The sequence below is a fragment of the Mytilus edulis genome, chromosome 8 (genome assembly GCF_963676685.1).
Source record: "Mytilus edulis chromosome 8, xbMytEdul2.2, whole genome shotgun sequence".
In the NCBI taxonomy this organism is placed as follows: domain Eukaryota; kingdom Metazoa; phylum Mollusca; class Bivalvia; order Mytilida; family Mytilidae; genus Mytilus; species Mytilus edulis.
In genome coordinates, this window is record NC_092351.1 from 76,057,379 (window position 1) to 76,072,318 (window position 14,940).

At 32.4% G+C, this 14,940-nt stretch overlaps 1 protein-coding gene across 2 annotated transcripts in view; it reads left to right on the forward strand.

Annotated features, from left to right (window-relative positions):
* Nucleotides 1–14,940, forward strand: part of LOC139486301 (uncharacterized) — a 65,224-nt gene that overhangs the window by 39,163 nt on the left and 11,121 nt on the right. For both annotated transcript variants that reach the window (XM_071271115.1, XM_071271116.1), the window contains 4 exons: nt 2,381–3,039; nt 4,785–5,046; nt 5,839–6,345; nt 7,886–7,992. In XM_071271115.1, the coding sequence (XP_071127216.1) occupies nt 2,381–3,039; nt 4,785–5,046; nt 5,839–6,345; nt 7,886–7,992 (1,535 nt within the window). The remainder of the gene's footprint in view (nt 1–2,380; nt 3,040–4,784; nt 5,047–5,838; nt 6,346–7,885; nt 7,993–14,940) is intronic.

Below are 14,940 nucleotides of genomic sequence, written 5' to 3' on the forward strand. Positions count from 1 at the left end.
TGTCTCGATTTTTATTCTAAGATGTAATTTTATTTACATGTAAGACAACACAAGAGACTTTTCTTTTACAGACACAATTTTAATTTTTAAGGATTTAAAAAGAAACATTTCAAATTTGATGGTGACAGAAAAAATACGTTGTATGCATGTGTATTCGAATTAATGTACCCACCTTACCCAATATACACAAATACACATAAGCAACATTAAAACGGTCTGCAACATAAACTGAATTTGAAACAATAACAATTGCATGTAATGAGTTTTTGTGGATCTGACCATTAATTAAATTTCGTCAAATCAAGACATATAAACACGTGAAAGTAATGTGTTTCTATACCTATTGTGTACATAGTCATTTATAATTTATAAAGACGTCTGAAGGATGTGTACTATTTTTTTGTAACATTTCCCCTTGATAAAACTAATGTATTGAAAACGAGGTCAACTGACACACTTATTTTCTACATTTATTTTCTAAAACACTCATTGTTTAAGGAACGATAATACATTTAAGAAAAATATGGCTTATAAGACGACACGATTTGTCTCCCTTGTACAAAATACTGTCCTAGATAAAAGACATTGAAGACGAAAGCATTTTAAATATGACGCGAGAAAGGCGACGATTGTCGGATGAATATAATCAATAGATGATCATAAAAATAGCATTTTAAGATTAATAAATTACGGAACTTGTTAGCAGTACCCAAAACATTGTTTTTCGGACACATCAAATTTAATTTTTTCATGCATAATTATGAAATTCAATAATATTCAAAATTATGGATACGCATAATATAACTGGAAATATTATTTAATCTCATAATATTATGGATTTTCATAAAGCAGTCAAATTTAGCCAATTCCATAATATTATGGAGTTCGCTAAGTGCCCCGACTGATATATACGACTAACATTTAACCCAAGGAATTAACCTTTAATAGATCAAATATAAACGGTAATAACAGTCTTTTCCTAGATTTAGATGTGTCAGTCTTCCATGGAAACTTTTACAAAAAAAAGGATAATTTTTTGTTCACTATAATTGTTAATTCTCCTTTTTTGGACGGGGATGTTTCTTTTGGCACTAGCTAGCTGTGTTTATATATCACAATTCGTTCGCTATGCGCATGCCTGTCCTGACCTTTTTAATGAACGTCATCTATGTATTACTGGTAAATTGTTATTTCAAGAATTTTGATCAACAATTGATTTGGCAGTTTGACTTTACCTGTAAACATTAATTCAAACGGGCTAGCATATCTTAATTTTTAAGGAGGTGTGGTTTTCTGAACTCGGAAGTAAGATATGATTATGCTAAACTTATTAATCCTTTAAATGAAATTAATCTGAAAGGTTTCCAATTAAACACAGTAACTGTGTAATAAGATCTTGGCATACTGTTTTTATTGGTACACATTTTGATTTTGTTATCAGCAAATTAAAATCAAAATATAACTTTTATATACATGTGCACATTCATTGCTCTGCAATATGTCGAGTCTTATTTCTTGGCATTGCACAATGTTATGTTTTTCTCTGTCTGTAGATGACGTATTTACACTAAATTCATTGAATATTGGATGTTGACTGATTGATGTTTTAATCATAGATGTGTGAATTTGATCATTGTTGATCTTGACTTTGAACTAGTTTTCAGTCACTTTGTGTACTCTCATATACTTTTGGGAGTTAATGGATAAAAAGTTGCAAGGATTTTGCTCATTGATAAAGGTCGTTAGAAGACTTATAGTTGTTGATGTCGGTGTCATGCTTTCTTGATATACAATCCTTTCGTTGCTTTCTTAGTTTTTTTATCAAATGCGTTCATACATGAATATCCCTTTGTTTCTTTTAACTGTAATCTGTTAAATGCCATGCGAATTTTATTAACACGCTTAATTCATGTTGACGTATCTGATCAGGAAAACACGTGAAAACTAGAAATACTATAAAGAAACTAGAGATTGAAAAAGGGTTTCTTGTATGTTGCAGTCGTTCTTTTATTTTTCAAATAACTTTGCATTTTGGTAAATCTTACCTATACATTAAAAATAAGGTACACAAAGATGCAAATAAAAATCACTTGTTGAAGAAACACATTCAGCATAATGGTAAAAAGAAACGAAAACAAAAACAACAGACTGAGTATTAAAACACTATACTCTGTATCTGTGTATTGAACATTAAAAAACACACTAACCAGAGCAAGATTTTACGAAGAGTTTTAAACTTCCATGGCATTTTGTGTCTGGTGGAGAGTTGATTTCTCTCCTTCTCTTTTTTTTTTATTATGTCTTAAATTAACTGTAAAATTATGTTACATGCTATTTTTCACTATTTGCAGTCAGTAAATGTATATTGTTTTTAATGCAGGAACTGTTAATATTACCTGTCATAGAAATAACCAAAATGGGACTATAGAGGAACTAGTGACCCTAACTGGATGCCCATGGGGAGGGACAGCTATTGATGAAGCTTTTTATGTGTTTTTATGTGAAATATGTGGGAAAGAAATAATTGAAAGACTAATGACTGATTTTCTTGAGGATTACATCTCTTTATTTTACGAATTTCAAGTACAGAAACGAGGCATAGGATGTAAGCAAACTTCAGACATTTTTATTACACTCCCCAGAACATTAGTTCATTTAGTAGAAGAAAAACATATGCAATTTGTAGATGCGATAGAACAATCTAATCATGGAGAAAATGTGATATTCAATAGACAGAGACTATGCATTTCTGCCGAAACATTTAAAAGTCTATTCTATCCACCAATTTGGAAACTAATGAGTCATATTTTAAACATAATGAATGACCCAGAGGTTTCAAACATAAGCATTATAATGATTGCCGGTGGATTTTCTGACTGTGAATTGGTACAATATGCTTTACGAGAAAGGTTTGGACACAGCAAGTTTTTGTTCATTCCGGAGGAAGCTGGAACTGCTGTAATGAAGGGTGCTGTTTTGTTTGGATTCCCTTTAAACGTAGCAACTATTCGTACTGCGGAAAATCAAAATATATCACATGTAAGTTTTAAATTTGTAGTTGATTTTTTTTTCTGATAATTCAAAAGGTTCTAAGAAGAACAGAATAATGACAGTTTTGTTAAAACAAAATATTCGATCTTTTTCAGCTTGAATATTAAGTGAGCCCCCAAGGGCTAGCCACTATTCGATCTGATCAAGTCAGTAAAACATGAAATATTTGTTTTTTATTTGTGTTGGCATTATGTCCTAGCAATCTTTTTTCTTTTATTATGATTGACAATGTGGAACTAATTGATAATTAACATTTTTTTCTACGCACCAAACATTGTGATAGTTAGGTTGTATAATAAGGTCGCGTGCATTTATTGAATAAATAAAAGCAAACGAATATGACTGTGATGCTTGTTGTTGATGCACAGATACGTGATGTCATTTCCTTATCTATGCGTGTATCAAGTCCTGTTGATAATGTAAACAAATATAAACTTATAATCCCCAAAAATCTAAATATGCTTGGAATTTATGTATTTCACATTTTATTTATTATTTTCTTATTACGCAATTTTCAGTTTAAGACATTAAAATATGAATACATTTGTTCATACCAGCTTTTTTATCTTGAGAGGAATGTGACCTTACTGAGAAAGCATTTCATTTTATCTTTGATCTGGTTCAAGGTTGTTGAATCCGCACTGAAGGATTGTATCTCTATCTTCTGTTTTGACTACCAAAAAGATCTTTTTGATTCTTTGTTTTACTTTTTCAATTTCTAATTTAACGATAAGTCAGAGCAAATGATAATTAAGACAGTAATGTATTAAGGCAACAGTAATATACCGCTGTTTAAAAGTCATAAATCAATTGATAGAAAACAAATCCGGGTTACAAACTATAACCGAGACAAACACATCAATTATTACATGTACATGTGTATAAAGAGGAAAACAACGAAACAACAGAACACTAGAGTGAAAAAAAAATACTATCAACATACATAGAAACTATTAGATAACAACTGCTATATTTCTGGATTGGTACAGGACATTGTAAGAAAAAATGGGGTGTTGAACGTGGTTTTGTGGCTATGTTAAATATACCGATAAAATGACAACATTTACGAAACCGATTTCTGACGCATTTGGTAAGATTTTGTAAATACGTGATAAGAATAAGCAATCCATTATTTGATAATACATAATCGATAAATGTAACAAATGAGCATATTTTAATTATATTTACGGAATATCAAGTGAGCCCCGAGGGCTAGCCAATAGTATCAGACGGGTACCACATTTATAGCAATAACTGATGACCCTTTTAGAGTAGATGCAATTATCACTGGGTTGTGATGGGTTTCGTGTTACTCAGTCTTTAGTTAACTTAGTAATGTTCAATTATTATTGTTTGTTTCTACTGTGTTTTCTTCGTGTATCAGGCTACATCTTCTCTTTGAAAGTGTGAAGGTTGCGATCAAGACTTTGCAACTCTTCTTTAAAGGGTAATCACACTATTTAAGGGTACGACAGGGATGTTCACAGGGGAATAATAAGGTTGTTCAACGGAGGTTTCAATTTGTCGGGGTAATTCACCCGGAAATAATAGGGCTGTTCGATGGAGGCTTCAATTTGTTTGGTTATTTGTCGCTCTTGCAATCTTACTTTGACGCGTGATTCCGTATAAGCCATTAAAATGATTACTGTATAATGTGAGGTATAATTATTACAATTATTCAATTTCATGTTCAACGCATTTTGTTAAAAAAATATATATATATCTATGTCTAGCCAGTCAAAGATCCTTTGATGAGAAGACTCAGCAAGATGAATTCAAAGGAGTTCGAAGACCTAATATCAAAAGGAGATTATGCCTCGTATGAAAATCGTGTTTATTTGGCAGGATGTTGCAATATTGGTAAGAGTTCATTGGCAAGCATTCTGATTGGTGACGAAGTTCCAAAAAGGTGGAACTCGACCGATGGTCTGGTTATACACTTTGGACGAAATGGAATACATCTGGAAGACAAAAAAATGATCCCAATTGAGAAATGTAAGTAATAGTTTTTACGTTAGGTAAATGCGCAATATTATTATAATTTTCTTGCTTCTATCAATTGCCTAGTTTTTTTTACATATTTATACACCACTGTCTTTCAAATGTTTCATTTTGAGCGTTCCTGATGATAGTTCCTCCGGAAAGGCGTTTCGGACGGAAGAGATTTATCCTATTTTCGCAGTTTACTCACTTGATTTATGATAAACTTTTTTAACCTTGAACTTCAAACGCCTTTTGGGAAATTTTACCTTTTGTGAATTTGACTATTCTTGTTCTTCTTACCAACTTATATTATGCCTTTAACAAGAGTTTTAAGATCAACATTAAACGTTTCTAATTAAGGCCGATGAAGAAAGGTGCTTTGGATGCTATAAATACAATAAGGGCTTTTTCAATGTATTGCATTGGTTGCGATGAATTTCCCAGTAAAATAAAAAAAAAACGATAATTTCAATATTTCACTACCCTGACGTCATAAAATAGTAGGCGTTGTAAAAACTTCGAAAACGTCGGACCAAAACATCTTGTAAATGCATAGAAAAAAAATAGTTTTTAATTTCAAAAAAAAACTACATTTGCTTTATATGTAATACAAGGAATAACTAATCAAAGAATTCAAGTATCAAGAAATATTCAACTCTTGACCAAACAACACTGATAATTAAGTAGCGCATTCGTTAATTAATGTGTTGTTCTGTCATTTATTGAATATTTTTCTCGATTTTAATTCTTCGATTAGTTTTCCTTTTTTTTTTCTTTATCTTTATATTCATTGTTTAAAAATAGCTGACAGAAATATTGTGACAAAGCTGTTATTAGGAAAACCAAACTTAGAAGCTAGGAAGAAAGATAAAAGTGAATCGAATTTAGCGAGAAGTTTCCCCATTCGTGCCAGAGTAAGTAGTGCATCGACACCTGACCATCATGCTTTTTCTAAAATAGCCATTGAACCAGTCGATAATACACCAGCAGCCACTGAGAGTCTCTCGCATCGGATTGGGCGACATTCCTTGAAATTAGAATCAGAGCAAAAGGGAAGGTTTAACATTCCCAATATTTCTCTGAAAACAGCTTCTTCTATTCAAAGTGATGTTTTAAATGCGATAAGAGATGGCACATACCAAATAAGAGTAGCTCCATCCGACCTTGTTGATTTTGGTGGACAAAGATCATTTGATATGACACATCAGTTATTCATTCAACACAAGGGAACATTTGTCCTAATGTTTGATGGAAGATATGGGCTACATACTAAACTTAAGGAATATAAGCAAGGCAACGTAACTGCAAAAGGTAAATGCTAATCGTTAGGCAGTGAAGAAAGAATAATTTTAATGATAATTTTACGTTCCTAATGTATAATAAGATCGAAAAAATATCCAACAACTAGCACTGTATAGATTTCATTTCAGGTATGTTAGAATATAACGTCATAGTATATTCACATAAAGTTGAACTACAAAGCACGCCATTGCTAGTTTATGAGCATAATTACCCAAGATCTATTTTTTTGCAACACAGCTTATCTTTTTAAAACAGTACAACACACAGTTGTTTCAGTTAGACAATAATACTACACACTCCCTTCGGTTGTAAACAATAGTGCCAATCTGCCAAAGAATCAGACATGACAAACAAAAACCCCACTCATTTTGTATTGATTTATGTTCAAAGTATATAAATAAACTCATCATAGATACCAGGACTTAATTTTGTATATACGCCAGACGCGCGTTTCGTCTACAACGCTTTCGTCTTCGACGCTTGAATCCAAAAAAGTTAAAAAGGACAAATAAAGTACGACGTTGAAGAGCATTGAGGACCAAAGTTCCTAAAAGTTTTGCCAAATACAGCTAAGGTAATCTATGCCTGAGGTAGAAAAGCCTTAGTTTTTCAAAAATTCTAAATTTTGAGAACAGTAAATTTATAAATATGACCATATCAATGATAATTCATGTCAGCACAAGTGCTGACTACTGGGCTGGTGATACCCTCGGGGAAATAAATCTCCACCAGCAGTGGCATCGACCCAGTGGTAGTAAATAAACTCATCATAGATACTTGTAAACGAATATAACATTCGCATTGTTTTTCTGTTCTGGTAGGAAAAGATATAATTGGGCTGAAATTCACTAGAAATTAAAACTTTAGAATAACTTATTCCGTTATTTGCTATCATTCTAACAAAAAGTTATCCCGATTTTTTTCGAATTACCGGACACATTCAAACGAGATATCTACCATTTCCATCTCACGATGAGGGTAAGCTCAACATTGGATGGTTAGTTTTTTTTCATGTTTTTAAATACTTCTACATTGCCTGATTCTTAGAAAGACTGACACTCACGTTCTTTTTCACGGTTTTAATCGAACATAAAACATCTATTTTCTATACAACGCTCCATGACACAATACACAAATATTCTTTTGATATAGGTTTGCAGCATCCTGTTATTCAATATTACAATTGAAACATAAAACAACTTGTGAACAAACATTAAAAATGTTCACGAGAAAAAAGTCATGGTTACATTCTTTTCACTACAAGTATGATCAACAGCCTACGAAATCTTCAAAATACAATTTCAAAATACTAGTAGCAACCCACAACTTTGTGAAAAATGATTATGTAAAACCAACAAGGAGCAGGTTTTAAAGTATCTTGAGCAATACTATAAAATTCAAATTGGACAACAATTTATATATACTGTGTTTCAGTATATACAATAAAAAACAACCCTAGATATTTATGACATTCACCCTCGGTCGTCGGCATCGGCGAATATCATTCCGTAGGGTTGATAAAACATTGTCAATTTGTTTCATATTTCAGAAATTCTTGTTCATTGGGTAAATTCTATTCTGTTCTACTGCGGAGACGGTGACGACAAAATGCCTATGATACTGTTTGTCGCAACGCATAGTGACCAGTTACGTCCGGTGAGTTACAAAAATGCACCTATTTATAATATAATGTCAAGATTAGAACATATAAACGATTTATTCTGTTTGTTTTGCGTTATGTATTCAGTAATTTAAAGCGTTGTTCCAAAATTATATAGAATCAAAAAACCAATTGTTTCCATCAAAATGATATATTTTGATATAACAATTTTTAAATCTTATTTTAAATGTAATTTCCAGTTTCAAACATGTCAAATGATAAAGTACTGATACTGAGAAAAAGTGTTTTCTATACGCTTTTGTTTGAAAAAAGATAGATAATTTTTTAATTCCGGTTTAAAAAAAAAATTTCACTCCGTTATCATTAACTAGTTGACATCGAAGTTCCTTATACTTGTACATCAAATAAGAACAATAAATAACTGTTTCCGGTTTACACATGGTACTTCCGGGTTTTTTTTTAATAAAATTGCTTTCAACCTAATGCACATATGGCTTTATTATGTTAACACGTGGATTTAAAGCAAAAGTGGAAAAGACCTTTTCTATTGCAAGATATAGTTTCAACGTAATCAGTTGATTATACAATTGATTTGTATTGGGTTTTTCGTAATGGAAACCATATGGATCCGAAAATTTGTATCTCTATAAAAGATACTTTTACGTTACATGATAATTGCTAATAGGAAACTTTTCCACCAGAGACCAAATTATATAGAAGTTAACCACTTTTTGTCACTGTACGGCCTATAAGACTGAGTTAACTCATACCTAATAGTTAGGTATAGAAGGACCCGAATTGACACATGTAAAACAATACAAACAAGAAAACTAACGGTCTGATTTATGTAAAAAAAAAATAAACGAAATGCATGCTCTATGCTTCGGACAAACACATACAGAATGTGGCGGGATGAAATATGTTTGTTGGTGTCTAACTCTGGACATTGGTGTAACAGTACAACATATAAACACACTATTGATATCAGTTGAAAAGATCTTAACTCATCAGATCGACCCAAACAGAAAAAACAAGTAAAATAAACACAGACCGGGCGTGGCAGGGTATTTATAAATCTCCACAACAACATAAAAACACTAACTACTCGTCGTTACTGATAGCTAGTTCGAAACCAATATCAAGTTTCAATCAGCATTGCGGGGAAAAACGTATTCAACTGTCAGATAAAAAAAAACATGACCTTATGGTGTCAACGTATAGTTTTGTTCCGCCTAACAGAAGTTCTACTGGACATTTAGAATTTATTTTTAGAATCGATCAGTTTACCCGGGTCGTATCTGAATGTCTGGGATCAGTAAACAAAATCTTCGTAAGAAATATTGATTTGTTAGAATAAGATTTATACAGGTAGTGCCAAACTTTCAAACCAAATGTTTGTATCTATTGAAATATTTAGTAAAGGTTTTAAGTAATTTGTGGGATCGAAATCTCTGACTTGATAAAGGCAACACTCTTCGAAAGTCATAAATCGATTGATACAAAAACAAATCCGGGTTACAAATTAAAACCGAGGGAATCACATCAACTATAAGAGGAAAATAACGAAACAACAGAAACACTGAAGTGAACAAAAAAAAACGACAATGCAACACACACATAGATTGCATTACTTGAAACCAAAACCATCACAGACAAGGGCATATCGATTGAGTTGTTAATAATACGCACCATAAGATGGTGTCAAAGGAAAATCATCATCCAAAAAGGGACAATTAACAATGTGGAAAGAAAATTCGCCCTTTTTGTTGCAAATTTTATTTGGAGTATTCTGTGTAAAACTGAAATGTTGAACAGGATATTCCGCCAAGGCCCCAAGTATAAAACTTTCAGATCATCCCTTCTAAAGTATTACGGAGTCCCTTATTGATAAGTTGACAGGTGTTAAATATCTTAAGTCACTGATGCCTATGAAAATGATTCCATTTTTGCTGACATAGTCCCGTTATCTTTTCCTCGATTGTGACTTCGGCGAATGACACGACACTTATGATAAGTTACACGATTGCTGCCACATGATCAACAGGATCTGCTTACCCTTCTGTAGCACATGAAACCACTCTTGCTTTTTGTAGAATTATGTGTGTCTTTTTGTCGTGTTTCTATCAACATATCATGGGTATCACTAATAGTCATCTCTTCAGATTGACTTCTTTATTAGAATTTTGGTCTTCAAAAGTTTTTAAGTTCGAATAAGAGAGAGACCAACTTTCGAAATGCGGATCTAAAGCATAAGATTTTTTTTTTGTTGTTAACATTATTTTGACATTTCATTTGTTTGTCTCCATTTTTGAACTGAATGGCGGACATGTTGGAATCGACAATGAGGGAGCAACCAACGGACAAAAATTAAAAAAAAGTCAATTAGAGGACAACAGTTCTCATCAACACTTAATTGTCAATGCATTATTTGAATATTTTTGAGTAGATAAAAATGGTGAATAAAATTAATAATGATAATTTAGTTATTTCATTTTGTTTTTCTTCAAATAAAAAAATCAATAAAGAGGAAGCATATGCTACTTTGCTTGGTTGATGCTACCAGATAAACTAAACTTGTGGTTTTTACATGAATCTAATTTCCTTGTTTCAAAAACAAATCAAGAAAGTTTTGCTTTAGACAATAGCATTATCAGTTGTTAAACAACTTGTAAATATGGTTTAAATTTATGATATCAAAAGAGCAACGTTCAGTCTTCAGCAACACAATGTTTATCTTTAGAATATACCCATGGCTAAATAGTCTCGTGTCTATAACATTTGAGGATACATTTATCCAACACAATCAACCCCCGGTTAAAAAAACGAATAAAATTAAGCTTTAAACCTCGACCACTGCAACAGGATTTCCAGCTTTGTTTTCAGATGTCAACACCCATACCCCCCTCCCCCGTTTTTAAACTTGAGATAAACTTAAAGTGTGTAAGCCGCTGTTGTTGCTGTTCATCCGTGTCGCCTTTTGAATAGTATCCCATTAACAATATGAGATGGGTTTAATTTAAATGTCTAGACAAAATAAATAAAAAAGCAAAGTAAATCAGCATTTCGGAAACATATGAATAGTAATGTTTTTTATTTTTTTGCCACAAATGGAACATGCAGTATTTTTAAAGTAACATTTTGTTTAGAATCTATCATGGCAAAATGAGATCAATGAACGTAACCTATGTATTACTGGTAAATTATTTAGTCAAGGAATTGGTCAGCACAAAAAGGAGGGAAAACATACCAAAAGGATATTGGAATTTTCGAGTCGAAAAATAACTTGACAAATCAAAAAAGAAAAAAAAACCACAAAAGACATCACAATGAAAAGTATACAAAACAAAACTTCGAAAAATAAAGACTGAGTAACACGAACCCCACCAAAACCTGGGTGGATTCAGGTGCTGTAGCAGGATAAGCTGATTTCGCTATGCATGATCATGAGGCACACGTCATTTTGCTCATATAAGTACAAGGAAAATTTTAAGAAAAACATTTCTCATATTGTAGAAAGCAGTACCTGCAGAAAACTTAAATAGTTTTAAAAACGACATAGCATATCCTTTTTGTTATGCCCCACCTACGATAGTAGAGGGGCATTATGTTTTCTGGTCTGTGCGTCCGTCCGTCTGTCCGTTCGTCCGTCCGTCTGTCCGTTCGTTCGTCCGTCCGTCTGTCCCGCTTCAGGTTAAAGTTTTTGATCAAGGTAGTTTTTGATGAAGTTTAAGTCCAATCGACTTCAAACTTAGTACACATGTCCCCTATGATATGATCTTTCTAATTTTAATGCCAAATTAGAGTTTTTACCCCAATTTCACGGTCCACTGAACATGGAAAATGATAGTGCGAGTGGGGCATTCGTGTACTGAGGACACATTCTTGTTTTTGTTAATTCACCGATTCCGTAAATGTTTTTATCGATAAAAATATTTATTTACTTATTCTAATATGACGTGCTTCTTACGCTTTGTGTATAAACCCATGCTCTAAATCCAATAAAATTTGTTTACATTTAATTTATTTCATTAAATTAAAACACTTCCAAACTCTTAAAAGATGCACATGTTGTAACTAATTCATTTATTATGACTGTAATATATTGAAAATATAAATTGATATATTGGACCTGACATACGACAACCGTTCATGCTAGCAGTCGTTTGCTTGTTTACAAACAAAAAAGGGAGGATCATGGAGGATAAAATTGAGAATGGAAATGGGGAATGTGCCAAAGAGACAACAACCCGACCATAGAGCAGACAACAGCAGAAGGTCACCAACAGGTCTTCAATGCAACGAGAAATTCTCGCACCCGGAGGTGTCCTTCAGCTGGCCCCTAAAAAAATATATACTGGTTCAGTGATAATGAACACCATACTAAACTCCAAATTGTACACAAGAAACTAAAAGTTAAAATAATACAAGACTAACAAAGGCCAGAGGGTCCTGACTTGGGACAGGCACAAAAATGCGGCGGGGTTAAACATGTTTGTGAGATCTCAACACCCCCCCCCCCATACCTCTAGCCAATGCAGAAAAGTAAACGCTTAACAATACGCACATTAAAATTCAGTTCAAGAGAAGTCCGAGTCTGATGTCAGAAGATGTAACCAAAGAAAATAAACAAAAAGACAATAATACATAAATAGCATCAGACTACTAGCAGTTAACTGACATGCCAGCTCCGGACTTCAATTAAACTGATTGAAAAATTATGTCTTCGTCATATGAATATCAGGCACAATACTCCCCGTGAGGGGTTTAGTATCATACCATCTCACATATATGAGAAGAACATAACCCGTGTCATGCCAACAACTGGTTTATTAATAAAAAATGTGTTTAGTTCCGATGCAAAGACCCTATAAGTGAATCAATATTAACGCCAAAATATGCAATCTTTAATGACCTGACAACAGTATCGTAACTATATCCCTTCTTAATAAGTCTATTTAAAGGTTTTGTTAGCTTCTGAGGTAAATACTGACATTTTTGTGCTTTATAAAGAATATTTCCATAAAATATTGGATGTGAAATACCTGAACGTATAAGAAGTCTGCATGTTGAGCTATATTTACGAATGATGTCCTTATACCGATGATAAAATTTAGTAAATGTTTTGACTAGTTTGTGATATCGAAAACCCTGGTGTCATAATTTTTCAGTAATACATAAATTTCTCTCGTTAAAATCTAAAACATTGTTACATAAACGAGCGAATCGTACAAGTTGAGATATATAAACATCGTAAGATGGTGACAAGGGAACGTCACCATCTAAAAATGGATAATTAACACTAGGAAATGAGAAATCATCTTTTCTATCATAAATTTTTGTATTAAGCTTTCCGTTAATGATATATATATATCAAGATCGAGGAAAGGGCAGTGGTCATTGTTAGTATTATCTTTATTTAAAGTAAATTCAACAGGATAAATTTCTGTAGTATACATACTGAAGTCGTCATTATTGAGAACTAAAATATCATCCAAATATCTAGAAGTATTATTAAATTTGTGTATCAGATGTTGTTTCGATGGGTCTTTGCTGAATTTTGTCATATATTGTAACTCATAGCAATATAAAAACAGGTCCGCAATAAGTGGTGCACAGTTAGTCCCCATTGGAATTCCGATAACCTGACGATATACGGAATCTCCAAAGCGAACAAAAATTTTATCTAGTAAAAATTCAAGGGCAGATATAGTATCAAAGCATGTCCAATTGACATAGTTTTTTTTGTTTATTGTTACTAAAAAATGACCTAAAAGAGTTTGAACTATATACATCGGACATAGATATTACCTTAATTGTCCTTATCAGAATCGAAATAATTGATGCAAGCTATACTTTATTGTAGTTTTAACATGGGTAGGCATTATATTCGTGTTATTGTAGCCCTCACTATCGCTCGGGCAAATATGATCACGAATATAAAAAATGTTAAAACTACAATAAAATATAGCTTGCATCAATTATTTCTTAATTAATATATCGAAACCAAACTAAATATTTTCTTATACTCATGTGTATATTCATGGTATTACAATGTGTCGATACCAATATTTTGACATTGCAAAAATTATATTATTTTCCGACAGTAAAAGATTTCTTTGCACTAAATCCGTCGTAAGTTGGATGTGCATAGATTGATCTTTGTCTTGGACAGATGCTTTCTTGATTTAAACGTTTTTACAGGCAGTTAAGCTAACATCAATTGGCTGTGAGTACTCTCAACTCTGTACTTTATGATTTTGTTAGTGTGTGTTTCTGACAGTTGTTAGGTTAGTATCGATCAACAAATGGAAGTTATTAACGACCTTGACTGGCTATACATACTTAGTAAAATGGTCTTTTTAAAAATCTCATTGCAAATTTATTTCTGTAACTCGTTTAAAGTCTTTTTCTGTAACGAAAGAGGAAAGTATGCTAGATACACTTACTGTAAATGTGAAGATCTCATTGAAGTTTTAAATTTTCTCCTAGATAACATATATGTACGTTTCGGCGATAAAGTATATCGATAGGTAGTAGGTATTCCTATGGGCATTAATTGTACCCCTTAAATAGCAGATTTTTTTGTCTGTATTGCTATGAATCTCACTGTTTATGACCAAAATCAGTAAAGACAAGTCATTGTTACATTTGGTTGATACATTCAACAATACCTACCATTATCTGGATAATGTTTTTTCGTTAAATAAACAATCTAGAGTTCTCTAAATATACTACCGAGATTTGATTTGTAAATTTGGTTGTATTTCACATCCTACATTTTACAGTAATATTGTACACACCCACGTTCATTTTTATTTTTAAAGAAATAAACTCCCTAAATATCATACTCTCTGTCGATACATTTATTTTTAGCATTGCACAAGTCATGTCTTTTTTGACTGTCCATGACGTTAAAATACTAAATCCATGGGATGTGTTTTAGTTAAATTTAGTCTCTGGTGCATGATTTTTTATAATTAATT